Source organism: Aspergillus sydowii, assembly GCF_001890705.1.
Source record: "Aspergillus sydowii CBS 593.65 unplaced genomic scaffold ASPSYscaffold_3, whole genome shotgun sequence".
NCBI lineage: Eukaryota > Fungi > Ascomycota > Eurotiomycetes > Eurotiales > Aspergillaceae > Aspergillus > Aspergillus sydowii.
Window position 1 is genome coordinate 1,348,441 of NW_024467861.1, and position 27,983 is coordinate 1,376,423.

The window sequence follows — 27,983 nt, forward strand, 5'->3', positions numbered from 1 at the left end:
CAGGAGCCTAATTGTTAGCGCTGGGGACTGGCTTTTGCATCTTCGGCGGCTTTGGGGCTGATGGTGGGATTCCGCGCGATTCCGGCATGGAGATGGCAGATGGCAGTCTGGTGGGAGAGGGTGGTGTTCACTGATCAGATCAGTAAGGGAGCAGTCGGCCACGGGGAGGCCAGAACGTCGAACTTGGGAAGAAGTCGGGCGCTCCCGAAGTGGGAGGGGCTTGGGCTGGCTTTGTTCTGGTGTCTGTTCGAGAACTGCTGGGTCTAGCCGGTTAGGGCTGAATCTGTCAAATCCCAAATACAATACACCGTTATACCCGTATAATAAAACTGGGTAATAATTTATTACCGGCTGGAGGAAAATTAGGGCTCGCGCTTGCCACTCCGCCAGCACAGCAAGTCTTTTGCTCAATCAATCAACATGACTCGCCCGCCTCCTCATGCCCTGGCAGACCAGCAGTCTTGGCTGCATGGGGTTGAGACCTGGAACTGTCCAGAATATTTTTTTCTCGCATTGTCGGATGAGAAATGGGAAGACATGAGTGAGACATTGTTGTGTGCATCCTGCAATGGCTACAATGCTGCAGTGCAGTGGTTGCATCTTGCAACTTGCAATGGCTGTGCAGCGAAATGTTGAGACTGGATCAAGATCGTGTTTGCTTTTTTCGTCTGGTTGTACCCCTGCGACTGCCCCTGCCCCTGGGCGTGTCCGTGTCCGATATTGAGACGTTCCATCTTATTCTTGGGTGTTGTGGTGTTGCTGTCCGATCTTGACCGGATTGCAATACCTTCGAAGTCCTCCGAACTTGCTGCTCCGTACTAATTAACTAGTTAGTAGTTAATTCTTAGTAACTTTCGTGGACTGCCTCCCAACAAAAAAAGAAAAGGCGTTTCAACACGTCACACAAGTTACAGCAGAAGGGAAATATTAACCGACAGGGGAGTTTAGTTCCAGGAGCTGCTATCTCCGTGAAAAGTGAAAACGTGCCGACTTTTCGACATTCAACATTCGACGTTCAACCCCAGTGCGAGCGCACGTCCTTCGTACTTCTTCAATGTGCCTACCAATGCATAGCAATACCATTGTTAATTAAGTTAACTAGCTAGTTAATAAGTTAAGGCAGTCATTCTCTTATTAAAGAAAAATGCGGTCTGCGCTTCGACAGACAGATGATCTCCAATGGGATACATACAGGTCGTACAGACTCAGCCGGTCTACCTCCAGTAATAATAAGAGGCGCAAACAAGCAAACATTGTCGACAACCAGAGCCAGCAAAAGCCAAAGCCAAAGTCGCCGAGAAGATAGGAACAGGGATTGACTTTTGCCGTCATAGCCGCTCTTAGGTCGTATCTACTCGTACTTTAGATTCTAGTCGAGTTGAGTTGAGTTGGAGCAGGAAACTACTGTAGGTGAGAGTATAGTAATGCAGTAATGCATTGCCAGCAGTGCAGAGTCGCATCGAGAAATACTTACCGACGGGAGCAGTAGACTAGTAGACTAGCAGACTGGCAGACTAAGTAGAAAATACTTATTTAGTGTCTCTGGGCTCTCGGAGATACGAGGCTGAGGCGAAAAATGTTGCACAGTCGGAATAGGCTAATTAAATAATAAACTGCAGAAATCGAATCGGGACTGTGGAATTTGACATGTTGAGGGTGAGGATGAGACTAAGATCGCAGCGAAGGCTAAACAGGAACGGGAAGGTGGAGAGGGTAAGTCCAGAAATAAAAACAGGCTAATAATACTAAACCTAATAATAACATGGTTGGAAAAATCGATGAGACATGCAGCATGGCGCCACCGGGAGTTGGACGATTGGGACTTGGTTCTCTTGCATGAGGGGCAAGTGAGACATTCCCATGTAGCCAAGACGAGAGCTGCAGGGATGTCGAGACGGGCGATGTGATTGATGGATTTGCTACGAATACAGATAATGACGATGACTATGAATATGAATAACCGCTTTTACCTGCATTACAACTAGCTTTACTAAAGATTAAGTACAGTACGAGGAATTAGTTCAGAACTTCGGCGTGCTGCTGCGCTGGCAGCTCACCGTCCAACCGATTGTCCGTGTCATGTCATGTCCATGTCATGCCTCTACAGCGCGATCGGGCTGGCCAGCGAGAATGTCACCGGCGATCCAGACAGCTGCGCCCACACAGTCACAGGGTCGCTACCCAGCTGCTCGGTCGAGAAGCCCTGGGTGTCGGAGGGCGCATCAGGGAAGGTGACGGGGATAGCGGCGTCGCAGGAGTTTCCATTAGCGGAGAGGGTCACGCCGGTGATGCTGTTGTTGTCGAGGACGTAGCTGAGCGAGTAGCCGCACTGGTCGCGGCGGTAGCGCTGGAGGAAGTAGTCGGACATCTACCATAGTCAGTATATAATGTTAAGTGTGACAGGAGTATGAGAGGGAATACCTCTTGGTGAGTGGTGCTGACAACAGGCCAGTTGACAAGTCTAGTGAACTCGGCAACGACGGTCTCAACCCACGCCTGGAAGATGGAGATCTGGGCCTCTTCGCCATTGACGGTGATCGGGTCGATGCCGGTGTTGCGCAGGTTGGCCTGGTGGAACATGAAGGGGTCGCGGTGCAGGCCGAAGAAGTGACGAAGGGTCTCTGCGCGCTCGGTAGCGAGAAGGTCAGTGAAAGTACCAGCGCCAGCAGAGGTGTCGATCCACTCCTGCGTGGTGCAGGCTGGGGTGTCGCAGTTGTAGTAGATGCGGGTCGCCCAGCGCGGGTTGACCTGGATGCCGTCGAAGCCGTCGCTGGAGACCTTGGTGAAGTACGGCCACATGGCGTTCTCGGTGTTGAGCAGGGCAGGCCGGGTGTTGTCGCCGACGCAGTTGGTGATGCCGTTGTCGGACCAGGCGCGGAGGGCGTCGCCGTTGTGCAGACCGGTGATGGCTGGAGGGATGATGCCGTTGGAGGTGAACCGCTCGGCGGCAGCGAATCCAACCTGTCTGAGCCAGGCCTGGTTGAAGGAGATCTCCTTGTAGATATCCGAGTAGGTGGCGTTGTTCTGCTCCAGGTGGGTGAAGGTGTGCGAGATGTAGGCGTAGTCGTTGAGATGCTCCTGGAACCAGACGAGCAGAGAGTCCGAGTTCGTGCAAGTAGTCGTCCAGGTGTAGTTGGTCGGGGACGAGGGCCAGAGATCGGTTCCAGTGCCCAGGGGCTTCTGGAACTCGAGCTCAGTGTCGGGAGGGGAGTCGTATTCGATGGCACCGCCGCTGCAGGTGTTCTCGCCAGCAGACTCGACAGCAGCCTCGATGTTGCCGTTACCGTTGTGGCCGATCTCGACGAAGTAGGTACTGCCAGCGTTGAGCTTGGCCCGGATGGTTGGGAGCCAGCTGGTGATGCCGTCCATATCGGCAGTGCCAATGCGGAAGATCTGGCCAGCAGGCTCGTAGATGTCGGTCTCGAGGAACATGTCGTCGATCTGGGTGTTCAGGTTGACTCGGCGGTGTCCTGCATACAGGCCGCGGGTGATCCAGGTAATCCATGCGTGCTGCAGGTAGTTGGATGTCTGACTCCAGACGGTGTCGAAGCCGATGAAGAAGACCATCTGCTGGCGTCCGTCGAAGTTGTTGATGACCGCTGCAGCCGACTCGCCGCTGACCCCGCCGCCAGCAGCAAACGAGGCGATCTTCTTGGTGGTGTTGGTGTCGCTGACGGAGGCAGGGTAGTGCCACAGTCCCTCCGTGCTCACGCCCGCGTTGGAACCGGTGCGCAGTCCAGCAGTCGGGAAGTCGCTGGTGTCGGAGAAGTAGACAAGCTGCTCAACGCCATCAGCACAGCAGCCGCCGTCGCCGACAGACGAGGCGCCGAATTTGGGGCCGGGGAAGACATCGTATTGCACCATGCGCACGCCGTACGCGAGCTGGTAGGCATACAGCTGGTTCCACTGGTCGTCCGTCAAGGCGCTACGCCAGCTGTCACTGCCATAGTCGTAGCTGACTTCGCCGGCGACGACGATGCCGCCAAAGTTTCCACCAGACGAGGAGTTCAGAGCGGGGAGCTCGACACCGGCCTGGGGGACGAGCAGCGTCGTGTAGGGGATGCCGTAGCCATTGAGGCCGGAGGAGGCGACATCGGCTTGGGTAGAGTCGCGAGCAAGGATCAGGATGTTGGCAGCAAGGGTGCCAGTAGCCGCCGGAACGGCGCTTGTACTGACTGACATGGTAGAGGTAGTACTAGGAGTACTCGAGGGACTACTAATAGAAGTAGTCCAAGTCGAAGTACTAGAAGAGACAGTACTAGAAGAGACAGTAGTACTAGAAATAGGACCGGAAGTAGTCGAATCAGTGGAAGGCAGAGTCGTCAGGGTCGTGCCAGGAGTCGAGACTGTAACAGTCGGCGCAACAGTTGGCACAGTGACAGGAACACTCGTCTCTCCCGAAGTCGCAGTCCCACCGGTAGAGGTCGAAATGCCTGGACTCGAACTGGAACTTGGCCACGGCGAAACAGTCGGTCGTCCCTCAGGCCAGACACCACGGGGCGTGTCGCAGATTAAGAACCCAAAGAAACAGCCGATCTGGAGGACTATCGTGGGCGCGACCATTGTGAACTGGCCTCGACAGGGTACAGCAAACGAGCGACGAGATTGAAACCAAACGAATGATGGAGCGGTGGAGCAAGCAGGGCGCTGATCGCTGTTGATCGCTCGATTGGACCTGTTGACAATGCCATCCCATCAACATCATCCCCAGCTAGGGCTATTTATGCTGCCCTGCGGTCGCCTTCATTTTCCTCGTCTCACCCTCCAGCCGACCCACTACGGGAGTTTTGCAGCCTGAACCACCTGAGCGCCGACTTGTCCATCGTGAATCTAATTCATTTAATCCAAGGGCCCTCAATCGCAAATTGAGGGGGCCGGTGGTCGATGAGCTGGCCAAGGCTAGCAAGTATAAGCGATACATTCCACCCCGTGGCGCTCGACCAGTCGCCGCCAACTACGCTGCAGTAGTTTCAAGTGGCGCCGAAGGAATCTACTAAGAGTGATTGAAGCCAGGCATCAAAGCCACGGCGCTATAATCGACAGGGCAAACAATCCCAGTTTCCAGAGCAAGGCCTAAGAAGCGAGATCGAAGACTCTCGAGACGAAAGTTTGGGGATGCAAATCTTAATCTATTGAAAGGCGTCCGCCAGGAACGTCCTTGTGCAATGGAAACGAGGCGCTGACAGCCACTTTCGTGCACTCAGTCGAGATTCGAATAATCGATGCAGGGGAGTAGAGCAGCAATTACCAATTGACAGCGATTAGGAGTGGGTGGTGACTTGGTGAGCCTGTACGGAAGTGTATGTAATACCATGTCGTGTACCGTCGTATACCGCCGTGTAACGTGGTTGTATTTTGTAAAACCGCCGTAATTCTCTTCTCTGTCCCCTTTTGGACTAGCGATATCAGACCTCTCATGCTCTTTCAGACTTTCAATCTCCATCACATCCACCCGTCCTCCACTCGGCTAAAGCCTGAAAGGAGGCAAATATCCAAAATTATAGCAATGGCCAATCAGAAATGGCCTACAATGTTTCATCGCGCGATATGCTCCTGGAACTGGAAGACTGGAACGGCTGCTGCAGTCTGGTGGGAGCGCACTGGACCATGCAGGCAGATTCCACAACATCTCAATCCTAGTTCGTGGCAACTGGAAACACCGACCTGCGTTTGGCTCTTTTTCGTCCCATCATGACCGGCTGGATTGTCTTCGGAACTGCCTGCCTGCCACGCTGCTTAGCGAGCTCCTGTTCCCGGACTTGTCTTCCATCTGAGGCTGACCGGAGACATTGCCTCAACAAGTCGACATATTGCGCTTTGAGATCTAATTACTCCTAGCGCTGGTCTAGTCTGTAGAAACTCCTCTCTATTTTTGTCATCATACTCGCCCGCCGGCGCCCCCGCCGTCCTGCGCCTTCGACACCGTCGAGGTGGTTCCAGAGCCAAACCCGTCGGTAAATGGACAAAGCCCCAAAGGCAATTGATGACAGCTCCCAACAGATCAAATGACTTGAAAGAACGTACCTTGACGGTCCGGGTCCAAGGTCTCAGGGTCTGCCATTAATATTTTATGTTTTATGAGCTGGCGCGGTTAACTTCTTTTGCCGCTGCAGAGTCTCTCTTCTCTCTCAATCACACTCGCAATCCCCTTTGTCTTTTGTTTTTCTTTTTTTTTTTTTTTTTCCTTCCTTCGCTTGCTGCTGACTGTGCCTTACTACTTCCTCGCCCGTGGTTTCATTGTTATTCCATTTATATACCCGGCCAGCGTGTATACCTTCCGGCCTGAAACAATGGTCGTGTCCTAGAGGGCCACCTACTTACATTACCTCAACACCTCCGCCACTTTATAGGCACTTCTACTTGAGCTGTCTATGTCTCTCGTTCTTCGTTACGGCCGTCTTCTACTTAATAATTAATAAGGATGACAAAAATCCTCCACGTCTCGCCCGTTGGGTGGGCTCATATGAAAAACGAATGGTGGCAGTTTGTAAGTACTCGACGCAGCTTGCTTGCTTCCCTTTTTCTTTTTCTTCTTTCTTTTTCTTCCATTTGCTAATTATTGCAGGTTTTGATTGGCATTATATTGGGTAGCGTTTCACTTGGTTTTATATACCTTGTATATTCTTCAATATTGCGATGCATATTATATTTCGAGGTAACATCATTTTTTCCCTTCCTGATTATATTTACTGGCGCATTCGCTAACTCAATACCGACACAGTCGCGACAACATCAAGAAAAGGTGCCAGCCGCCGTATCTGCACGGATTGATGAGCTGTCGCGGAGACAGCTTACGCTGGTAAATTCTCACTCAAAATGTCAGAAGCCGTCATCTGTCGGGGTCTACCTAGGCCAGTTCGACGGGTCTCTGAGTGAAGAAGACCAAATGCGCTTTCTGAGCGAATGGGACATGTTGATCGTCGATCCCTATAAACCCGGCGTAGTCCAGGCCGTCGCATCTGCTGCGGGAAAGCAGATTCTAGGCCGGCTTGACTTTCACGATATAAGCCCTAAGCAGGATATGACCCTGGCGACAATTGACAGGATCGAAAAGGCGATGCGCGAGGTCTTTGAGGGTTCCGCATTTACGGGGATTCTACTCGCCAACTGGGAGGGAAAGCTTGCTTCTGGGTGCTGGGCCAGTGTGCTAGAAACAGTCCAACGGTCAGGCCTGTCGGTATACCTAGAAACGGCACCGCCAGAGTTCCTACCAGATCGCAATATGCTGCAGAACCAGGCCATCTCAGGACTGGTGGTCAGGAACGCAAGTATCCTGCCTAGCGGCCAGAAGCGGGACTACTTCCAGCTGGAGAAGATGAGAGCGACGATCAAGGCATTCGTGTCCGAGGCGTGCATGAGAGACTTTGTCGTGGTGGCGTGGGAGACGATTGACGACGACGCCACGCTCTCGAATGCGGTCGTTCGGAGGTCTCTGCAGTGGTGCAACTTCTACAGCGCCATTCCTTGGATAGGACGCAGGGCCGCTTTGGAAGATCTCAGTCTGAACACGAAATTGCCGGAGCCTATTTCGTCATTTGGATGGCTCAAGGAGCCTGAGATCATGAGCGCGCACGAGACCTGGAGATCCAACTCTTCTATCACTGATGCTGCTGCAACAACTGATTCCTGCGAAGGATGGGACAAGTTAACGCCGTTCTTCCCAGCTCTGCGCGATCTCCTCGCATCACTGGAACAGTACGAGGAGACGCATGAAGGTCTAACAACGACAGTCCGTGATCCGCCAGAGTGGGTTTCGCAGACAAAGTCGCAGAGTAACCCGCTCTCAACCTCCATCAGCGGGGTAGAGTACAAGGCCTTTGGATGTTTCCCGCTAGGCGCAGAAGCCACTGCCAGCTCGTTTGCTGAGATCCTCAAATCGCAGCAGCGGCTGAGGTCCCTTGGTCTTCTCCACCCAGTTCCCGTGTCCAAGGTGCAGAGTTTAGGCGTGCTGCTGCGGCAGTTCCACGACGGCTTTGCGCTCTCGAATTGGGGTGCTTCTGACCAGCTTACCTCCCATGTGAAGGAGCTCTATACGCTGGCGTGTAATGACCAGCTCCGCGTGCATCTTGGATTGGATTCTGGATTCCGCAGAAACACGGATATACGGTTCTGGTCCGTGTACCAGATGGATGCAGATGGGGCAGATATCTTCATTTCCAAGAACGTGCAGGGCCTGGCAGGGACTATCCTCCATACGTTTCTGTCTGCGAAGGGCTGTCCTCGACATGTCTGCTTTGGGGCGGAAGTTGCTTTGGCCAAGTTTTCCAAAGATATTGTGGAAGAGATCGGCTTGCCTCGTCGGTTGGTGCAGGATATCGACGTGCTGAGCCCTGAGGAGAAACTCCTGCTGTTGCAGCATTTGTCATTGACAGACGCCACCAGTGACCTGACCAAGGCTGTCTGTGCATACATCCAGAAACAGCTCGTAGAAAAGACATCCCTACAGCAGCTCAAGCAGGTCAATACAGTCTCTTATCTGGAAGGCTCTGCCTCTCCTGAGACGCTGGTGACCTCCCGCATCAAGTGGTACCGTGAGCAAAGATGCACCTATCCCTCGATCTCAAAGTGTCTCGCTCTCTTCCGTGAAGTCGATTCAGTCTTCCCTCAAATACTCAAAGAGCGCCGCGAAGCAGACCTTGCCCAGATCTCCACAGCCTTCTGTCAGTTGATGGAAGGACAAGTCGACGCCTACACCGATACCATGGCCCTTGCATTATTCTGCGCTGCTCGAAAGGGGGCATTGGATGAAATCTACCAGGAGGTGACGGACCGGAATCCCCTGTTCAACGCTCACTCCGATCAAGCTGCTGCCTTTGCGGAATCCTTTGCCCTTGGTTCGCGCTGTGAAGCCTATTTCGACATCTCGCCTAGTGCATTTGGAAAGCTACTCTCGGATCGCTTTCGCAGGAACTACTCGGATAAAGACCTTCCGGACTGGATCAATGGTGCTCCTGAGATGGCGACGTCCTATGCCGGTGCACAGATCGACGTCAACCCGGACGACAAAGTCAAGCCGATGCGAGGATACCAGCGGTTCACGTTCCTCAGTGTCTTTGCCCTGCCAGCATTGATCGATATTATTCTCCTTACAATTATCGGACGTGGACTGTATCTGTCTGCCTTTATGACACCTGAAGAGCAGAACAGCGCCACCACAGCCCTGATGATCTCGCTGCTGTTGTCTGGAGGCATCGGGACCTGGATCGCGTGCGGTGGACCTTACTACCTGATTTCGATGGCATTCGCCGCGACAAACATGTTCATCCTGATCAGGCTCATTGCCGGACTGGCATTCACGGTCGCCGGTGGACTCATCGGCTTTGTCGCCGTCTCTGGCGTGAACGGCCCGCGAGCTGGGATCGTCTTCTACCTGTATCTCGTCGCCCTGACTACATATTTCTCCGGCTTTGCCTGTCTCGCCAGTTTCAGCTACCCTGGGTCGTCGTTCCTGTCTGGCCGCAAGGTCATCTTCGCTTGTATCCCAATCTTGTTCGTCTCGCCGATCGTCACCACATTCACGGGCCATGAATCCGCTATATACATTGCCGTCATCTACGTCTTCATCGGCGCTCTCATCCTAGGCCTGCGACGCGTCGCCGCAAAATGGGTAACATGGTACCAGAACCTGCGGCGGACCGACGACACCGAGATCCGGAAGTGGTATATCGAGACGCACGCCAACGGCGACGAGAAGGTCTTTGGCAATCTGAGCGACCCGGCCGTGCTGAAGCTATCCAGGGAGGCGCTTCTCAAGGACGTCTCTGCCGAGCTGAACCGCTGGGGAATTTTCACACGGCACACAACGAAGAGTACATTGGTGCTTGAGCTCGCAAGGGACTGGGAGGCGACGAATTTCCTCTTGGACTGGTACTGTCGATACGCTGATGTGCCGAGGCCGATCCCCTTTAGTTCTGGGTGGAACACGCAGACCAAGGTTGCGCTGGAGTCGCTGCGTAGCGCGCAACGGGGCATTCGGCTGCATAATGCGTTTATTCACTGGCGACAGTCCAGCAGGGAGATTGGCTGCGGCGTGGTCTACTTTGTCGTTGCGCTTCTGGATAAATGGGTGGAGCTTCTTAGCGGTGGCCATATGATCGGTCTGTCGCCGTCATTGACGTCGCCGTATCGCATGGCTGTTGGTTTCGCGCTGGCGTACTACCTTATCGGGGCTGTATTGATCGATACTAAGGCACAGGAGCTGCATAGTCTTGTGGGAAGCCATAAGCCTCAGGCGTTGAAGACCGCGAAGGATATCCGGGACTCGCAGAAGCGAGATGTCCGGTTCAAGAGGAAGGTCTACTGGAAGACATTCGGAAAGTTCCTCATGTGGCACTCTTGGGGGCTCGCCTTCTCAACAGCCCTTGTCTGGACATTCCAGTCTCAACTCGAGGCGATGATCATGTTCCTTGCCTACGTCGGGGCATACACGGGCCTGCTGTGGTATCAGTACACGAAGATCTTCACGGGCCCTCATGCATTGAAACCATTGCTGATTGGATCTCTCGTCGGGCTCCCTATCGGGATTGCACTGAGAGCCTGCCTCCAACACTTCCTGTACTCGCAGGTCATCGGCCTGGGAGCGGCCACATGGACGGTGGCGTTCCTCTCCATCATACCGGCCAAGATGGGCATGCCCAAGCGTGTCGACTCGCCCGTGGAGCTGGGAAAGACGTTCCATGCGTACACCGCGCCATGGGAGGACCCGGACTGGAGCCAGCAGGAGCTGCAGACTTTTTACGAGAACATCTCTCTAACGCCGCTGGAAGCCCGTCTCAAGCTTAACGCGGCGAGTCATCCAGGGACCGAAGTGAAGCAGATGCTCCTCTCGCGAAGACGGGAGCCCAGAATCGAGGAAGCGTTCCCGCATTCACAGGAACTCGTCGAAACTGCGCTGAAGGCCTGGGAGTCAGGGGAGGTTCTGATCGAGCTCGTCCCTCTAGGCTCGATTGGGCCCGGGATTCACGCCCTGAGCTGCAGTGCTAAAGATCATTTGAAGATTGCCGTCGCCGTGGGAAGAGGATTGAACCACCGGATTGACGTCAGTGCCAATTGCCAGGTCATTGCAGAGACGCTACTCCACGCCGTCGCGGAATCCATCATGCAAATCCCCCACGAGCACGCGGTCCTTGCCGAGTCGCTTGTGTCTGCAGGTGTGACGGAGACCACGGCTCGACAGCTCCGCGACGAAGCCGACACGCCGCTCGTGGTCCGCTGGGCGAAGAGAGAGCTCCTCAGACAGCTGTGTCTTGGATTCGAATGCGATTTCCACTGGGAGACGCTGCCGAAGGCCGTGCGGAAAGCACTTGTCAGTCGCTGTCTCGGCGAGCCGTGTCGACTGGCCGAGACGCATTACCAGCTGCTTGAGGAGAGCATCTGCCAGTTTGATGTCAAGGATTTGGCGGTTCATATTGCTCGAAGCAACCTTGCAGCCGCGGCGGCTGTTAGTATCCTGGACTATGCTCGCTATGGCACTGGTGAAGCGGGTGCTTTCAAGGACTCCGAGACACCTCCCTATATCCCATACCTGCCGAAGCAGCTTCCGACCATTGCGTACTTTATTTTGAAGCCGCTGTTCTCGGTCTACTACGTTATCGGCGCGGCATTGAAATTCCTCGTCGTCGCTATGGTTGCGGATCCGGAGTTCCAGAGGGAGTATAACCATGTCATGAGCCACTATCCCACTGTGGTCCGCGTGCCGGCAACCTTTGTATTGAGCATTGTTTGGAAGTATGGCAAGGCAATGCAGGACATGTGTCTTTCGTTCTTCCTCTTCCACGGCCGGGACAACGTCAAGCAGCTCTGGAACGAGACGAAAGGCATGACCATCAACATCAAGAAGAGCAGATATATTGTTCAGAGCCTCGACGGGACGTTCACTGCCTTCCGGCACGACCAGCCAAATGGAGGCTTCAAGGTCTTCTACTATGCCGGTACCCCCAAGACAGAACCGCAGGGGACAAAGAGTCTCAGCTGTGTCAGTGCGTATTCCAAGGACCTCCTGCTTCTTATCCGCCAGGAGTACAAGGGTGGCAACGTGATAAACGAATACCACTACGACTACAGGTCTTCACCTAAGAAGAGTCTTACCTTGAAGCTGTCCGAGTCGAAGATCCCCATGGGCCGACGATGTGTCCGCGGAGAGAACCATCTTCAAAGCGTGCAGTACAACCGCAAGGGACTTATCGAGGCAGGATCCTATATGAAAGACGGCAACCTCATCCGCTTCAAGTACCACTACCGCAAGAACCCTCAATTCGGCGACGAGCTCCTCCGCGCAGAATTCGCTCTGTCACACATCACCTGCACTGTCTCCTGGTGCGCGCCCCCTCTGCGCCACCCCGAGAAGGTCGAGCGCTGGATCCCTCACGCAAAGGTCACCGAGGCGACGTTCGTCCAGGGTCCAGACGTCTACGAGGCTCGCTGGCTATACGACCACAAGTTCCACCCGACCATCTTCACCACGCTGAACGGGCAAAAGATCCAGACGCCACCGATGATCGAGCATGATTTCCTCGAAGTCCTCGCGAAGCCGCGATTCACCAGCTTCGTACACGACAACCCACTTTTCTACTGCGAGAGCCTCAGCTCCAACATCCTCACCCGGCTGTTCGGACTGACGAGGAAGCGCTTTCCCGTCTCGACATCGCGCGCCCGCTCCCTCATCTGGAAGGCCTGGAAGGATCGCCCGGACTTTGACGGGATCATTGTCCGCTGGATGGACGAGCGGCTGCTCCGACGTGACAGGACGCTATCACCGTACTGGCGCAGCCGTGACTGGGGTGATCTCGCATCCGCGAAGAAGTACCTGGAACTACGCGCAGATACCATCTCAGCCAGCGCGGATCTCGACGACGGAATCTCAAGCTGGACTCCGCTGGCCGTGAAAGTCAGCGACTTGTTCAATTTTGGACCCGGAGGGGACGCGGTGGTGAACACCCGGTCTAATGACTTTGGGTCTGATACGGAGAAGTCGCTCCATGTTATGGCTGCGGATACGGGGACGTGGCCGAATGAAGGGGGTGGTGTGTCTGCGTGCCGGAGGGACATGATCAATTCACTAAGGACGGTTAAGTGGCATATGATATGCGAGTCGGCGAATGATTTTGGTGTTCCCAAGCATCAGACGGAGCAGAATATCCTCTCGCTCAAGGTGATTCCGCTATGGGGGATGGACTTTCTCACGCCAACGCACGGGCTGTTCAGGAATAAATTGGACTCGGAGGTGGAAAGTGTCACGTCTGCTAATGATATGGATATCAAGATGAACTTCATCCCTATCTTGACAGCGTTGGTCAAGGGGGCTCGTGCCGTGCATCTCTCGAAAGCGGATATCCGCCAGGCAACTAGGGCTTTGGTGAATCTGAACACCTTCTTCCAGGACTCGCGGCATTGGACGCAGATCTGGAACAGCAGCATTGTCAAGGAGAGCTGGAGAGAACTGTGGCTGACCCAGGAAATGCCAAATACCATGCCATCGTCAGAATGGTTCAGCACCGACCTGCCTACCCTAGGTACTCTTGACGTCGCGCTGGAGCTCTGGTTCCGCTACCTATTCATCTTCTCGATCCCCATCCCTGAGAAAATCCCCAGCGTGTTTCAAGCATCGCATCACAGTGTCAGCGCTTCGTACGGTGTCGTCTGCAAGATGAAAAGGAACTGCACCTTGCAGATCTGGGATCACGCCATTAGTTGGCGCGAGACAAACCTCTGCCTCTCGTCTGCGCTTTGCAAGCTCTCCCCCTTCGTTCGGAATGCGCTTCTTGGACTGATGCGAGTCACGTCCGCTCTCACTCTGTACCATGCCGATATCATCTCGCCGTGCGCCGACTTCTTCAACCCTGGATGGGAAGTCGAGATTGGGACGTGCCAGGGAACAATCGAGCACCGCAATGTCTTCCGCCGCAAAGTCGACCCCGTTGTCAATGGCATCACTGATATGCAAAAGTTTGCCCCAGTCAAGGAGATCAAGTCCGACCGGCCTACAGTGACGATGTTGTCGCACGTCTGGTACGCCAAGGACATCAAGACTGCCCTCCTGGCCGCCGATATCATCATCAACCAGTGGAAGTTCGACGACTACCACCTCGACATCTACGGCGCGATCGACAAGGCGCCTACATACTCGACAGAGTGCCAGGAGATCATCGCCTCCAAGGGCCTCCGAGGAAGAGTGACTCTCCGCGGCACAGCCGATCCGATGAAGGTTCTCGAGAGCACCTGGCTGTTCCTCAACTCGTCCCTGTCGGAAGGTCTCCCCCTCGCACTGGGAGAAGCAGCCCTAACTGGCGCCCCCGTTGTCTGCACCGACGTGGGTGCTTCTCTCCGAGTCCTCAGCGACCCGGACGACTTCTCCCGCTTCAGCGCCGTCGTCGCCCCCAATGACGCGGTTGCACTAGCCAGAGCCCAAATCTCCATGCTCGCTCTCCTCGGCGAATGGAGCCAGTACGCAGACGACACCGCGCCGGCCCCAGTCCTGCCCTCGTCACCAACTCCGGAAGACGTCGCCAGAATCACGCAGCGCATGTACGACAAGGCCGACCACCGCCGCAAACTCGGCATGATGACGCGCAAGATCGTGCAAAAGTCCTTCAGCGGCGATCGCTACCTGCGCGAGCACGAGCAGATGCTCTGGATCGGCAAGTCGGCCAAGATGATGTCCTCGCGTCTCCCCGGAATCCACAACGAACCCGCAGACATCGCAACCGCCATCCAGCAGGCCCTCCCCATCGAAGAGGAAGTCATCACCATCCCCCGTAGCGCCGTGCACTCGTGGCGCTCCTCTGCCGCTTCTGGTATGTCAACCCTGTATAGCAGCTCCGCCTCCACTCCCTTCCTAAACACCACCACCACCAATACAAATGTCAATACAAACCGACCAACCCACCTCCGCAACAACAGCACCAACACAACAGCCCAACGCCCCTCCTCCCTCTACTCGGGCTTCTCCAACGCCTCAACAGACGCCTCCTCCTTCCTCCCCCTCCCAAACTCCCCCCTCCCCGTCTTCGCCCCCCGCCACTCCTTCCAAGGCCCCGCTGCTACCCAAAACCCCAACTCTACTTCCAATCCCACCTCCCGACCCAGCGATCGCCGCTCATATTCCGGCGGCGGCCGTCTATCGCCCCGGTTTACGCGTTCCGGGCTCAGTGCTGGTACCGGTCCGGCAGGACGCCGGTCTCGCTCGAATAGTCTGTCCACGGGAGGACGGGAGCAGCTCCGCGGGCTACAGCGTGAGGATCTGCAGCAGTATCGCAATTCCGACGTTAGCACCATCATGAGAGAGGAGTTTTTCCAGTCGAGTGTTTTTCGGGGGCTGGAGGGGCATACAAACATGAATAATACTTAATCTGAAGTTGTTGGTGGATGGATGGGGTCGGGAAGTTCGTGATGCCAATGCGTCTTTACGCAACTACCTGCCTTGGATTGATTTACTTTGTTTTCTTAGTTAATTTGGCCATGTATCTATCTATCTATTTAGCTTGTTTGTCTTGACTTAGTTATTCGAGCGGCTGAAATAACTGTATAAAACCTGTTTGGATGAACATTGCAAGGATCTAAAACGACGATCGTTCTTAATATATCGTACGTAGAGCTAAGTTAAATATACCGAAAAAAGACGCCCCAAGTCCCAACCAAACGCCTTCATCAAACAAGTAAACAGGAGGAAGAGCAACCCGAAATAACTCTCCCATTCGTTGCGTATACACATAAATATGTTTGCCAGACCCATAAACATAGACAGTTTAGTGTGCAAAACTAGGCAGAATCCTCTTCGAAAGTCGCTCCCACATCGATTCGTCCGGCTTTGGGTTCGAGATTCGATGCCATTCACCATTGAACGCATTGACGAGCCAGCTCGAAAGGCCTGTTGTTGTCAGTCACCTAAAACAAAACAAACGAAAGGTGGAAAAAGGTGGAAAAAGGAGGAAAAACGCGGTGGGGAGCTGGACTTACGTTCATAGACCATGGCGTGGGCATTGTGGAAGAATATGCTATGATCTGAATCAGGATAGACATGGACGTCGTAGTTCTGGACCCCCGCGAGATCCAGGTTGTCGATTAGAGTGAGCGTGTTCTGGATATGGACGTTGTCATCCGACGCGCCGTGGATGACCAGGAAGCGGACGTTGTTCTGCAGCGCAGACATGTCGCTTATGCTGGTGTTGCCGTAGCCATCTGGGTTGTGTTGTGGGGTGTGCATATACCGTTCTGTGTAGACGGAGTCTATTTTACCACGTTAGTTTGGTCAACAGGAGACAAGTTTGGGTGCTTACCGTAGAAGCGCCAGTCGGTGACAGGGGCCACGGCCATTCCGTATTGGAAGGTCTCGCCGGCGTCTTGTTCGAGTGTCTTCAATGTCATGAACCCACCATAACTCCAACCCCAGATTGCGATTCGGGATTCGTCTACGTATTGTTTTTGTGCCCATTCTTTGGCAGCAGCAATCTGGTCGAGCGCTTCGTAGTGCCCGATATTGCCTCGAATAATGCACCGTGCTTCTCGTCCGATGAAGCCAGTGCCTCTTCCGTCGACGGTGACAACAATATAGCCGAGGCTCGACGCGACATACGTCTGGAAATCCACATTAAACTCGCGATTCACGGTTTGAGATCCCGGACCACCGTATAGGAAGAAGAGAACCGGGTACTTCTTCGCCGGGTTGAAATGCGGTGGCAGTCGTTCAACAACTTGGAGGGTAAAGCCGTCGACGGTGATGTTCTGGTACTTTTCCGTTGGAAGGGCGTATTGGCGGACCATACTTTTCAATTCTGCGTTTTCTTCAATGGTTTTCAGTGTCGTGGTCTTGTCGCCCTCAGTACTGATGACGGTTTGCCACGGGACGGAAGGACCTTTGTAGCTGAGCACTGCATACCCAGTTCCATGCGAAAACGAGGCGCCGTAATAGCCTGGCTCCGAGGTGTCGGTCAACGGCTGTAGGTTCGATCCGTCAAGTTGGACGCTGTATAGATGGCGCTGGGTCGGCGCCTCCTTGGTAGCTATGAAATAAACCAGACCCCGGGTCAGATCCACAGCAGTAGGCGCACCCACTACCTCCCACTCCCCAGAGGTGAGCATGATAGGCTCGGGGTTATCCAGAGGCGTAAAGTATCCTAAATGATCATATCCTTCATGAATAACAGTGTCGATATAGCCATCATAAGGCCGTCCGTTCTCTGGATCAGCAGGAATGAATCTTGTGGACTGGGTGGGCTCTACCCATCCGCCGTCAAGCTCGGACACATCTTGTATCCTGATGAGCTTGCTTTCCCGGAGATTAGTATCGACCAGAAAAATCTTAAAGATATCGCTTTCTCTGTTCGTCGTCCGCACAAGCACTTGGCCTTCGTTCGCCCATACAACCTCGATGATGAGCCGGTTGGCATCAGTAAAGTCTTCGGGTGTTTCAACAGAGAATACCTCATTCGCTTCGACGTCATAAAACTGAAGACTAACGAATGGGTTGGGCGCGCCAGCCTTTGGATACTTGATCTCCCTCACCTCCGGATAGTTTTCTAACCCTGGAGGTGGTGCCTTTCCTGATGGTCGAGACAAGTAATATTGGATAGGAAATTCGGGGACGGCCGTCTCATTCGTCCGCATAAAGGCAATCTTGGAGCCATCTTCAGACCACCATGTCACACTGTTTCCTGAAAAGACTTCCTCTTCATATACCCAGTCAGGCGCGCCATAGAACAGCTGCTCACCACCGTCCTTGGTAATGGCAACAACGCTGTTGGCAGAAAGTTTCCGGATATACAGATTGTTGTCGCGGACAAAGGCAACGGCATCGGACTTGGGCGACCAAATAGCAAGCTGAACTCGCCCATCAATGTTGTCAGGGTCCAGAGGTTCGGCGGTTTGAGTTTCCACGTCAAAAATCCAATATCTCCCGGTCGACGAATGTCTCCAATTTTTCTCCATATGAGACGCAAGAAGTACTTTCTTCAAATCAGGACTCGGCTGCGTACCAGATGGTGAAATCGTCTGTTCGCCTACTTTGACAGAGCTCTTCTTCATCAATACTCTGCTCGTTTCGCCCTCTTTGCTGTGGATGTCGTTGATCCGCAAATAGCCATCATCACTCTCCCCTTTTTCGACCAATAACCCATCTTCACCGTCAGGTCCAGCAATCCAGGAAATCGCATGACCCTTTGGTGCAAAAGCTCCAGAAAGCACCTGCTCCAACTTCACGGGTCTCCCAGAGTTTACGCCAGGCACATTAGGACCAGGCTCATGCACTTGGAATATATCTGACGAGCGCTGAATATCGGAACGTCCCTTGGTCACAAAGAGCACAAAAGCGAGCACCCACCCCCCGACGCAAAGCAGAACCAGGAGCCAGACAAGTCGACGCGAACGGCTGCTTGTTGACGATTTCGTGTGAAGGAACGATTCGTTGGCTTCCGTTTCTCCATCCTCTTCATCACGATATCTCATGCCTCGGGCCCCTCCTAGTGTATCGGCAGGTGCGACGTTGAATTTCTGTTCTTCTTCGAAGACGGAATCGACGGAGAATCCGGAGTCATCGCTGGTCGCAGACGTAGCGGAGGAGCGGCGGCGATTCATCGGAAGCAATTCGGACTCCTCGCGGTCTTCGGAGCTACGCATGATTCCTTTTATAGCTCAACAGGCACTTGAGAGGAGGTAAATCGAGATAGAACGGGGGTCGAAGGATCAGGCATCAATGAGCGACGCAGATCAAGGGAAAGGCGTTTGACCGGTTTAGGGAAGGGCAGAAGCGCAAAAACACACCTCCAAGCGATGAATAATACAACGAGAAAGATCTCAGACTGATCATGCCATCTCAAATGTTCGCAAACAAGGAACGAAAGGGGATGATTGAAACATGTCAGACAGGCAGCGCAGAGGCGGAGAAACCTGAGGCTCGGCGGAGGAAACAATAACCACCGCCACACCCTATTGATGCCTATCTCGGACTGGTTCTACCATTTCCAAAATACGTTTACTACGATTGAGGTAAACTTTCAGCTGGCAGCCAGAAATAATAATTGATTCTAGACTATTTGTTACTAACTGGTTAGTGGTTTATAGTCACAATTGGCTTGTCGCTCTGAAATTGCGAATAACGTCAGCCACACTTTTGATGACACGATCTGCATTTCAGTGTACCCGCAATTCGTATTCGTACACTCTGAGCTAACATAGCCACAATATGGAACAAAGTTCGAATTTTAAGGATGACCTTGTATCCATCGCTACCTTGCCCTTCTTTACCATCCAATTCCTGACAGAGTACTCTGTAGATGGTCCTAATCCAGATCCGTGGCGGTGTATCTCAACGTGTGATCCACCATTGGTGCACTTGTAGCTCATCCAGATCGACCACGAGCAAGTAGCAAGATATCAAGTCAATCGGCTCAATTCGCTCTATATGAGTGAAGCGTGACCGTTAAGGCTGGGAATCTTTCCACTATCACCCGCGCCGGTTTATGGTAAGTAACGACCGCAAACGCATCATCCTTGGAGATTCATGCCCGACAGCAAGCAAGATTGGCTCAAAAAAGTGAAATTTGGATGCCTGCTACGTCGGACTGCCCGCCAAGGTCGCAGAATGCCGTGGCATCAGCCATCGCTATTCATTGGCATGGGAACAGGCAAGATGACCAGACTCTTGTTGTGAATGCATCTTGACGTCCTGTCGATCCTTCTGCCACGCCGGCGGGGCTACAGGGCTGAGGCACGCGAGAGACGACTCACATATTTGCAGGGGGGGATAATGAGAATAAGAATAGAAATGGAGCTTGGTTGGCGAATATTATTAGCTGGGAAGATATGGGGAAGTCAAGAAGGTTGAGTGACGCCAACCCCGTTTTTTTGACTCCAGTTGACTCCAGATCCGTCGTCATCTCCTTTTCGCCTTCTTTCTTCCTCTTCTTTCTTCCTCTTCTTCCTGCCCCCCAACTTCTCCTTTCATTCTTTCCTTGACTCTCCTTCATAATCCGTCGTTTTAGCTCGGAACGTCTCTGAAGTCATATTGGAAACCGCAAACCTTTGATAGTTCGCACCTGAAACCGCCGGGAACTGCCCGAGAATAGACGTCATCGCGCCGGCCCACGCTAAATAGGCAGACGGATTCTCATCCTTCGGGCTGATCCAGTCGCGACCGACCCTTGTGCTTAGCCTCAATCACGCTGCGGCTTGCTTCTTTTATCACGGATTTATATCGGTATTTGGATTTACGCCTCAGTCAGCTTACTTATATAAAATACCCAACCCCGCTGTCGTCGGGGGTTTCTCTTCTCTGGACACTCGTCTGATCAACCAATTGCGCAACATGCACACGAGCAACGGGTTGGACTCAGCTGCCCCTCGCCCAGATGGCGATCTTGGACCCCAACAAATCCTCACCGGAAAGCAAGAACATTGTCGGTCTCTCGATCCCCCGGTTGTTGTAATGGGTGTATACTGACTGCAACAGACCTTAAGCGCGAGCTCATCGCCCGGCAGGTTCAGCACGAAATCTCCGAACTAAACTCTCCAACCGCCCTTCGTCGCTTCGGTGCTCCCTTCAAATCGGAATTCGGAGAAGTCGCGCCAATCGACTCCGAACTTCCTATACTCCGGTTTATCTTCGTTCACCATGTTCGCGATTTCCCCTTCCTAGACCAGGCGCGGGAGAAGGAGTTTTGGCAGGACAAGTTGCAGGTGGTGCGTATGCCGAGTTTTAACGGGCCGACCTTGCTAAGGGCGTAACTAACAAAAAACGCAGTTCCTTGAATCTTTTGCGAATAAGAATGTGTCGTCGTCCGAAGACCGTCTGGAAGAGACAAAGCGGAGGAAGTTGGCTCGGAAATGTGAGAAACTCGTAGAGCTTATGATGGTTTCTGGTATACCCACTGCATCTGGATATGAAGAGCGTATCCAATTTTCCGAGATGGAGGTCGTCGATCGTGGAGCCAACGAGAAGGGTTTACTCGTAAATATGCCAGAGGGAAACGCGATCAATGGCTGGGATATCAATGTCGCTGCTGTGAGAGTCACATCCGTGCGACGGACAGTCCGACACCATCAACATGCGGTATGTCAAGGAATATGTATTTTATATAACGCGGACTAACTCGCGCCAGGAATTTATAATCCGTGTCAACAGGGGTGGAAAGCCAGACATTTTCGTCGCTCGCCGGTTTGGCGACTTTGTCAGGCTCCAGAAGAGGCTGCATACCGAAATTCCCGGCAAGGTGCTACCGCCTCTCCCGCGAAAGAACAAATCCTCTTCAACGTCGACCTTGTGGTGGGGTGGCTCGGCTGTGGAAGATGACGAGTCTTCCGTTTCCTCTGTCTCAACCCAGGATACAGGCCTCGTAGAGGAGGCGCGGTCCTCCAGAAACCTTGCTCCATCAGATATTGTCCAACGCGGCCGATCAAGGTCACGGAGTTCTGTGAGAAAGTCTCCCAGATCTTCTGCAGAGCGTCCCAGGGAGACCGTGCTGTTCCGTGAGGAGCAAAGAATCTCGCTACGCGCGTACCTCCGCACAATCTTGCAGAATAAACGGCTAGCCGAGTCAAAGGCATTGGAAGAGTTCCTGACGGCAGATCCATTTGTCCCTGGCCAAGAAGAGACGCTCGACATGGGAAAACGTAAAGAAGTAGATGCTATTAGAATAGAGGAGCAAAAGCGCTTCTACGAGATCGCACGGCAACGTGCGGCGGAGTTGGACGTGTATATGGAGAAGTTCCGGCGAGACATTGTTGAGAGCAGTGAGTTTGCGCGAATGCGGATCATGGGGTATAATTACGCTAACATGTCGATTTCAGATGGGTTGACCAAACTATTTGCCGAAATCAAAGAGAAGCAAACCGTCGAGGATCTCAGTCCCCAGTATCAGAAGTTTGCCGAATGGCTACGCATTGAGTACGTGACAGCCGATTTGCTCATGTTTCTTAGCACCAACTAACACTAGCTAGGGTCGCGGCTACTTTGTACCACCTTTTCCTGGCTGAAGACAATTCGGCAGAGCTTTTCGCGCAGGCGAAACGGATCCATTCCTTGGTGCCGTATACTCTGTTGAAGAATGTGATTCGAATCGCAAACCCCGCTGCTGTAATGACAGGGGTTTTGGATCTCTTCCTCGCTCAGCCTTTTGGTTCTCGGTCTCTCTTACAACGAATCTTCTCGATGACCTTGCACGATGGCATCAAGGGATTTCAACGATCGATTGATGCCATGGCTGCTAAAGTTGATGACTCTGTCATCTCCCAGAAGCTGAAGGCATTTACCGAGGCCGACGAAGATGTCAAGAACGAGATTCGCCTTGAAGCTACTGAAGACGATGTAGACGTTGCTGTCGCTATTCTTCGATCAGAATTGCTCCCACTCGAGCTGACAACCGAACAGATTGGCAAAGTGTTCAATTCATATGTTGCCTGGAACCACGCCGTGGAAAACGTGGACGAGGAAATGCGGGAGGGCGCACACTGGTTCGCCAATGTGAAGCAATTACTCAAACTTTACACCCGACAGGCAGATAAGGCCAAGATGCTGAATATCATAGAAGAGCCAGTGACACTGCAGCTTTTCCGCGACCTTTTCACCATCTTCTATGAGCCACTTGTTCGTGTGTATAAATCGGCGAACGTCTACAACAGCATTACGGATTTCGCCAAGTTTGCTGACGACGCTATTTCTGTGATTGAAAAATGCCAAAGACAGGATATCTCTGCGGATCCCAACCAAACTGTTCAGGCATTTATTGATCTCTGTGAACGACACCAAGCTAGTCTTTACAAGTTCATCCACGAAGTGCATCTTCACGACAACGGGCTGTTTGGGTCTTTGATGGCATGGATTGAAAACATTCTTGACTTCCTTCGCAACGGTCCAGGCGGTGGCAAGCTCGATATGAACGCTTTGTTTAGCGGAGCCAAGGACGTCGGCCAGATCAACCCGGCCCTTGCTCGCGAGGAGATAGATAAGCTCATCAAGTGGCACGAGGATCGGAAGAAATGGCACCTCAACAAGACTCGCCAGAAGATGGCAGCCGAAGGAACAGCTTCTTCCCCCTTCCAAACCAAGTTTAAGGGAAGCGACTTTGGATTGGACGAGGTATGTTATTTATGGCTCAATCCAAAGCACACTCAGACTAACTCTGGACAGGGCGATCTCGAAGCACTCGCCATCTCCGACGAAGATTCCGACGCCTCCGATGAACTCGAGGCCGAAGACGAGGCCGAGGAGGTAGATCCGATCGCCGTTGAACGGAAGCGCCGCTCCCGGCAACAGGTTCAACTGCGCCGTACAGCCGGCGAGCCCATCAAACCCGATATTCAAGAGATCCTAAAGTTGTCCGACTCTTTCAGCATTCTGCTGCGGCAGGTACTTGCGGATTAAGCCAATCGAGGCCGTTATTCCGTTTCGTTACGATACCCATCACATTTATCCGTACCCATATTGAAGATGCATATTGTGTTGTCTCGGTTTGATACAGTATTTACATTGCATGGTCAGAGTAGAATTTTATAGATGTTAATCAAGACCCGATTCTGCAGGGCTTTATTGTCCCAAGTAAAGACATCGTGAATATCTCAGCCAAGCTATGTTTAGAAGTCGAAGGATATTGAACTGCCCAGATATCCTCAGAACGAAAAGTAGACAGTAAGATTCAATATCGCTTCGACGATAGCAAACCCAAATCCTTTCGAACTCATTTAATCATCACCCATCAAATTAAAGAATCCAACCGGCAAATAAACTACACACTAAAAGGCCCCCAGTCCGATCCATGGATCTTCCGACCCAATCTTCCTATGGCGTCCCAAATGCCACCCCCCAGTTTCCATAGCGACCACCGCCCGCATCATTCGCCATCCATCCGTCGGGAAGCTCACCTCTCTATCTCACTTGTCCTCAGCCCAAGATGTACTCTTTTATCAAAACTTCAAGCGGAACATGATGATAACCCCATATAAACGCCGTCGTGGAGTCGGAGGTGGCGGGGAGACACCCAAGTCCCCTCGCAGCGCTGTGCCCCTACGGGGTCTGTTACTAGACGGCGTATGGCGATGCAATTGTCCGGATCGACCACCGGCGGTGAAACTGCAGACGAGAAATCACGGTGTTAACCACGGGCGGTGGTGTATTACTCTCTTCCTTCATTTATTCATTGATTTCCTGCTTTCTGTCTCATGGGATTCGGGGCCGTCGCAGTTGTCCAAAAAGCTGGACGGCACCCATGGAGACATGACGTGAACATACTTACAATAGCTAACCCATGCTTACCTGACTCAGTTTATGTCTGCCAAAAGGACCACCGCCACCGCTGCAATTTCTTCCTATGGGCCAGCGACGCCGAAACCCGCGAAAAGTTCACCCTGCTCTCGAACTCCCGCACCGAAGCCCCATCACCGTCTACCACTCCTCAAACCGCCTCATCCAAGACCGCACCCGCGCACCGGAGCTCAGGCCTTCTAACACCGCAAACCGGCCAGCAAGATAGGCACGGCGAGTCGCGGGCGCGCAGGTCATCGACGAGCGGAAGTGGAAGCGCAAATGCGAAAGCGCGCATGATGACCGAAGACACGGATGAGTTCGAGTGGGATGATTCGATGGATAACGAGATGGAGAGGGTGCTTGAGAGTAGCCAGCCACTGCGGCAACCGGAGTTTGGACTTCCAGCGCGGAAAACGTCACGCACGGAAACTGTTACGAGTCCGGGGAAAAGAAAACGGTCGTTGGATGATGACGGTGCGGAGGAGAGAGGGAAAGGTGCGCCCATCACGCCGGGTGGTCCTGGGCAAGGAACTGGAGTTGGTGGACAGGGGACGTCGTTTCTTACGCCTACGCCGACTAGGTATAAGGATGTCATTCCTGGGGTTGGGGAGTCGCCCCTTGCGATGCCGTCGGATCTAGCAATGCAGGTTTCCAAAATATTGGAGGGACATGGAGTTGATGTTCCCGTCGCGGCAAGGGCCGAGCTGAAGGAGTTGCTGAATCGGCATGAACTGAAGGCAAAGGGAATCCTTCGTGGGCGAAATATCTCGTGGAAGGCGCTGAAGAATAAGGATGAGCAGATTGCGAGGTTGAATGAGAGGATTTCAATTCTGGAATCTGAGCGCGAGTTAGATCGGACGGTAAGAGGAGGTCGTTGATCTGGTTTGATGGTTTGATACCCTGGCAAGTTAGCGTTTATTCTTATTCTCCTGCTGGATCTTTGAGAATATATTTAGTTAGTTTCAGATGGGCTTCCATAGTGGCTTTCAATCTAGTGACATTGCAAGTATAAATGAGGGTGTTTATCGAACGCGATTTTATAGATAGGGCGCACGTGATAGGCGCGATAAGATCGGCCAAAAATAAAAAGTCCAGCAATGACAAAATCTCCAACGACAATTTGCACAAGCACTGCACAAGCCCCAAATTGAATGAAAACAAGCGCGCTATACTGCCGAATAAATTTTCGCTAGTCACTGCCATAACCGTCCATGGACCCTACTATCGAGAGCGACAACCACAGTCCGCTCCGCAGCGAACTTCCCGAGATGTTTCGACCCCCCGTGAACCGCGCAATGCGGGTTCTGGACCGGACATTCTTCCGAAAGACGATACCGCTTTCTGCTGCGACTGTATTCAAGAACTCGGACATCTCGAGGGTGCGGGATAAGCTGATGAAGAGCCGGGATCAATTCGCGCTGCCGCGTTTGAATAGCGTCAAGGAAATCAAGAAGGATGATATTGTGAGGAAGTGCTTGCTGCTCAGAGAGGAGATTAAACATAATGGTATGTCTAGATCTGAGTGTGCTACGGATTGTGGTTGACAAATTACAGACACTGCGACGTGGTCGCCGACTGTCAACGAACTGGTCGATAGTGGGGCTGTTGGACTGGGACCTTATGACTTGACGCTGGATTACGATTATTGGAATTATTGTGAGTCTTTACTGGCACACTTGGTATATCGATAACTAACTTACTTAGCCGATATTATTGCTGCGATCCTTCCGGAGGATATGCTTGATGAGGTACCGCAGGGCTTCACTCAGGTGGGACACGTCGGTAAGTCAGGCGAAACCCCCTCATGCTTGTGTGTTGCAGGTCTGACCGTTTAGCCCACTTAAATCTCCGCGAGCAGTACCTACCATGGAAGCACCTAATTGCCCAGATCATCCTCGACAAGAACCCGACTATCCGAACCGTGATCAGGAAGACCGAGGATGTAGGCTCGCAGAGCGAGTTCCGGACTTTCCCTTACGAGCACCTAGAGGGTGAGCGCAACATGAACGTTATTCAGCACGAGCAGGACTGCGAGTTCCACTTCGACTACTCTCGCGTATACTGGAACAGTCGTCTAGATACCGAGCACCGCAGACTCGTAGACAAATTCCAGCCCGGCGAGATGGTCTGCGACGTCATGGCCGGTGTTGGACCGTTCGCGGTTCCCGCCGGTCGGAAGAAGATTTTCGTTTGGGCCAATGACCTCAACCCGCATGGGTATGAGGTGATGCAGGATGCCGCGAAAAGGAACAAGGTACAGAGATTCGTCACTCCACACAACCAAGATGGAAGGAAGTTCATCCAGTGGTCCGCGAAAGCCCTGCTAGAAGAGGAGCCCGTTACAGTGTCTATCCAGCCCAAGGTGAAACGGTCGAGGAACGCGTCAAAGGAAGAGCAAGCGCCTGCACCCCCGCCAGAAGTATTTAACCGTCCGAATGTTTTCGATCACTACGTGATGAACCTCCCCGGGAACGCGCTTGAGTTCCTGGATGCGTTCATCGGCGTCTACGAAGGCCACGAGGACTTGTTTGCACCGCACACCGAAAAGGCTCTCCCGATGGTCCATGTATATTGTTTCTCGGGACACTCTGAGAACGAGATTGATGATCACATCGACATCTGCAAGCGCATGTCTGAGAGACTAGACTACCCTATCAGCCCGGAGGACCGGGTCGGGGGCTCTGGCAATACAGAGCTAGAGCTTTCCATCTACAACGTGAGACTGGTTAGCCCTAACAAGCAGATGTTCTGTGCTAGTTTCCGACTTCCTCGCGATGTTGCGTTCAGGAAGAAGTAAGGATAACCAGTTTTTGTAACGGGAATTTTGGGGCTTGCATAGCATATGGCGTTTGGGAAAACTCTTCTCCATATATAGTATAAACCGATCAAACATGGTATTAATCTAATGTTTTGTATCTTGGTAGACGCATTCTCCTATAGGTCTTGTTGCCAGTTGTTTCAGGTGAAAGCGGTGTTTGGTTGACCGCTCTATTCTGCCGTGGTTTTTCTGGCTTTGTACCTGGAGAGTTTTCCCGCCTCCGCATCAGATACGACTTCAAGATCAGCTCATTGACGCGCCTTTGTCTTGGACGCAGCCTCGTCAACATCCTTGGCCCATATCTCTTAATTAAAATTTTACGTACTACGAAAATAATACATACACGATGAGCGGCGTTTCCCTTCCCCCACCTACACACCGCCAACGCGCCCTTCCTCAAGGCGAGCTCGAAGCGGCCTCAACACTCAAGCTCGGCGCGGACCAAAATACGCATACATTATCGCTTTCGGAAGCTCGTCTTGTCATCAACAAGGTGCTCGAGAACAAGCGGAGGGGTGGGAAGAAATACGAAGAGCCAGAGTGAGTAGTAATGGCCCTACCCCGCCATTTTACGTTGGACTTGAACGGAGCTGCGCTGGGTAATAATTGATCGATAACTAATGAATCTTTTTTCTTTCACCGCATGTAGAAACCTCACCAAGACATTGGCATACCTTGAGCAGTTTGCCCGGTTCAAGGAAGAGGAGAACATCAAGGCTGTTGAGCGGCTGTTGAATTCCCATACGGAGTTGGAGATGTTTGAGAGGTCGCAGCTTGGTATGATGCCCCGTTAAATATCCTCGGGCTAAGGGGTTTAGATGGTGATCCGTTGTTGTCGTTGTTTCAAAGACTGACGAGTAATAGGAAGTTTATGCTGCGATAATGCAGAAGAGGCGAAGTCGCTTATCCCCAGTCTGCAGAACAAGATCTCCGACG

At 52.8% G+C, this 27,983-nt stretch overlaps 4 protein-coding genes across 4 annotated transcripts; 2 read left to right on the forward strand and 2 right to left on the reverse strand.

Annotated features, from left to right (window-relative positions):
- Positions 1–1,960: 1,960 nt before the first annotated feature.
- On the reverse strand, positions 1,961–5,043 carry agd3 (putative extracellular serine-rich protein). Its single transcript, XM_040846489.1, has 2 exons — positions 2,422–5,043; positions 1,961–2,368 (listed from the first exon to the last, which is right to left on the reverse strand). Exons 1-2 carry the CDS (start codon positions 4,561–4,563, stop codon positions 2,102–2,104), a joined length of 2,409 nt encoding a protein of 802 aa, XP_040704628.1. The 5' UTR covers positions 4,564–5,043; the 3' UTR covers positions 1,961–2,101.
- Positions 5,044–6,421: 1,378 nt separating this feature from the next.
- Positions 6,422–15,346, forward strand: gtb3 (glycosyltransferase family 4 protein; the record flags this gene model as incomplete). The annotated part of the gene is made up of 2 exons (XM_040844637.1): positions 6,422–6,487; positions 6,722–15,346. The coding sequence occupies 2 exons, from the start codon at positions 6,422–6,424 to the stop codon at positions 15,344–15,346; spliced, it is 8,691 nt and encodes a 2,896-aa protein (XP_040704629.1).
- A 528-nt stretch (positions 15,347–15,874) lies between these two features.
- dapB (dipeptidyl aminopeptidase dapB) lies at positions 15,875–18,609 on the reverse strand (the record flags this gene model as incomplete). The annotated part of the gene is made up of 2 exons (XM_040841717.1): positions 15,875–16,224; positions 16,275–18,609. The coding sequence occupies 2 exons, from the start codon at positions 18,607–18,609 to the stop codon at positions 15,875–15,877; spliced, it is 2,685 nt and encodes an 894-aa protein (XP_040704630.1).
- Positions 18,610–20,296: 1,687 nt separating this feature from the next.
- ASPSYDRAFT_56312 (uncharacterized protein) lies at positions 20,297–27,841 on the forward strand (the record flags this gene model as incomplete). Its single annotated transcript, XM_040849192.1, has 15 exons — positions 20,297–20,387; positions 20,441–20,670; positions 20,732–21,040; positions 21,090–21,720; positions 21,778–21,874; positions 21,928–23,065; positions 23,117–23,335; positions 23,980–24,076; positions 24,248–25,089; positions 25,459–25,735; positions 25,784–25,885; positions 25,934–26,011; positions 26,065–27,022; positions 27,399–27,587; positions 27,697–27,841. 15 exons carry the CDS (start codon positions 20,297–20,299, stop codon positions 27,839–27,841), a joined length of 5,403 nt encoding a protein of 1,800 aa, XP_040704631.1.
- Between the last annotated feature and the right edge of the window lie 142 nt (positions 27,842–27,983).

What these genes read in the sequence shown, in the direction of transcription:
- agd3 (XM_040846489.1), bottom strand. Translation starts at nt 4,563, where the DNA reads ATGGTCGCGCCCACGATAGTCCTCCAGATCGGCTGTTTCTTTGGGTTC. An exon ending in TCAGCACCACTCACCAAGAG is followed by an intron (nt 2,369 to 2,421) that starts GTATTCCCTCTC and finishes TGACTATGGTAG; the next exon opens with ATGTCCGACTACTTCCTCCA.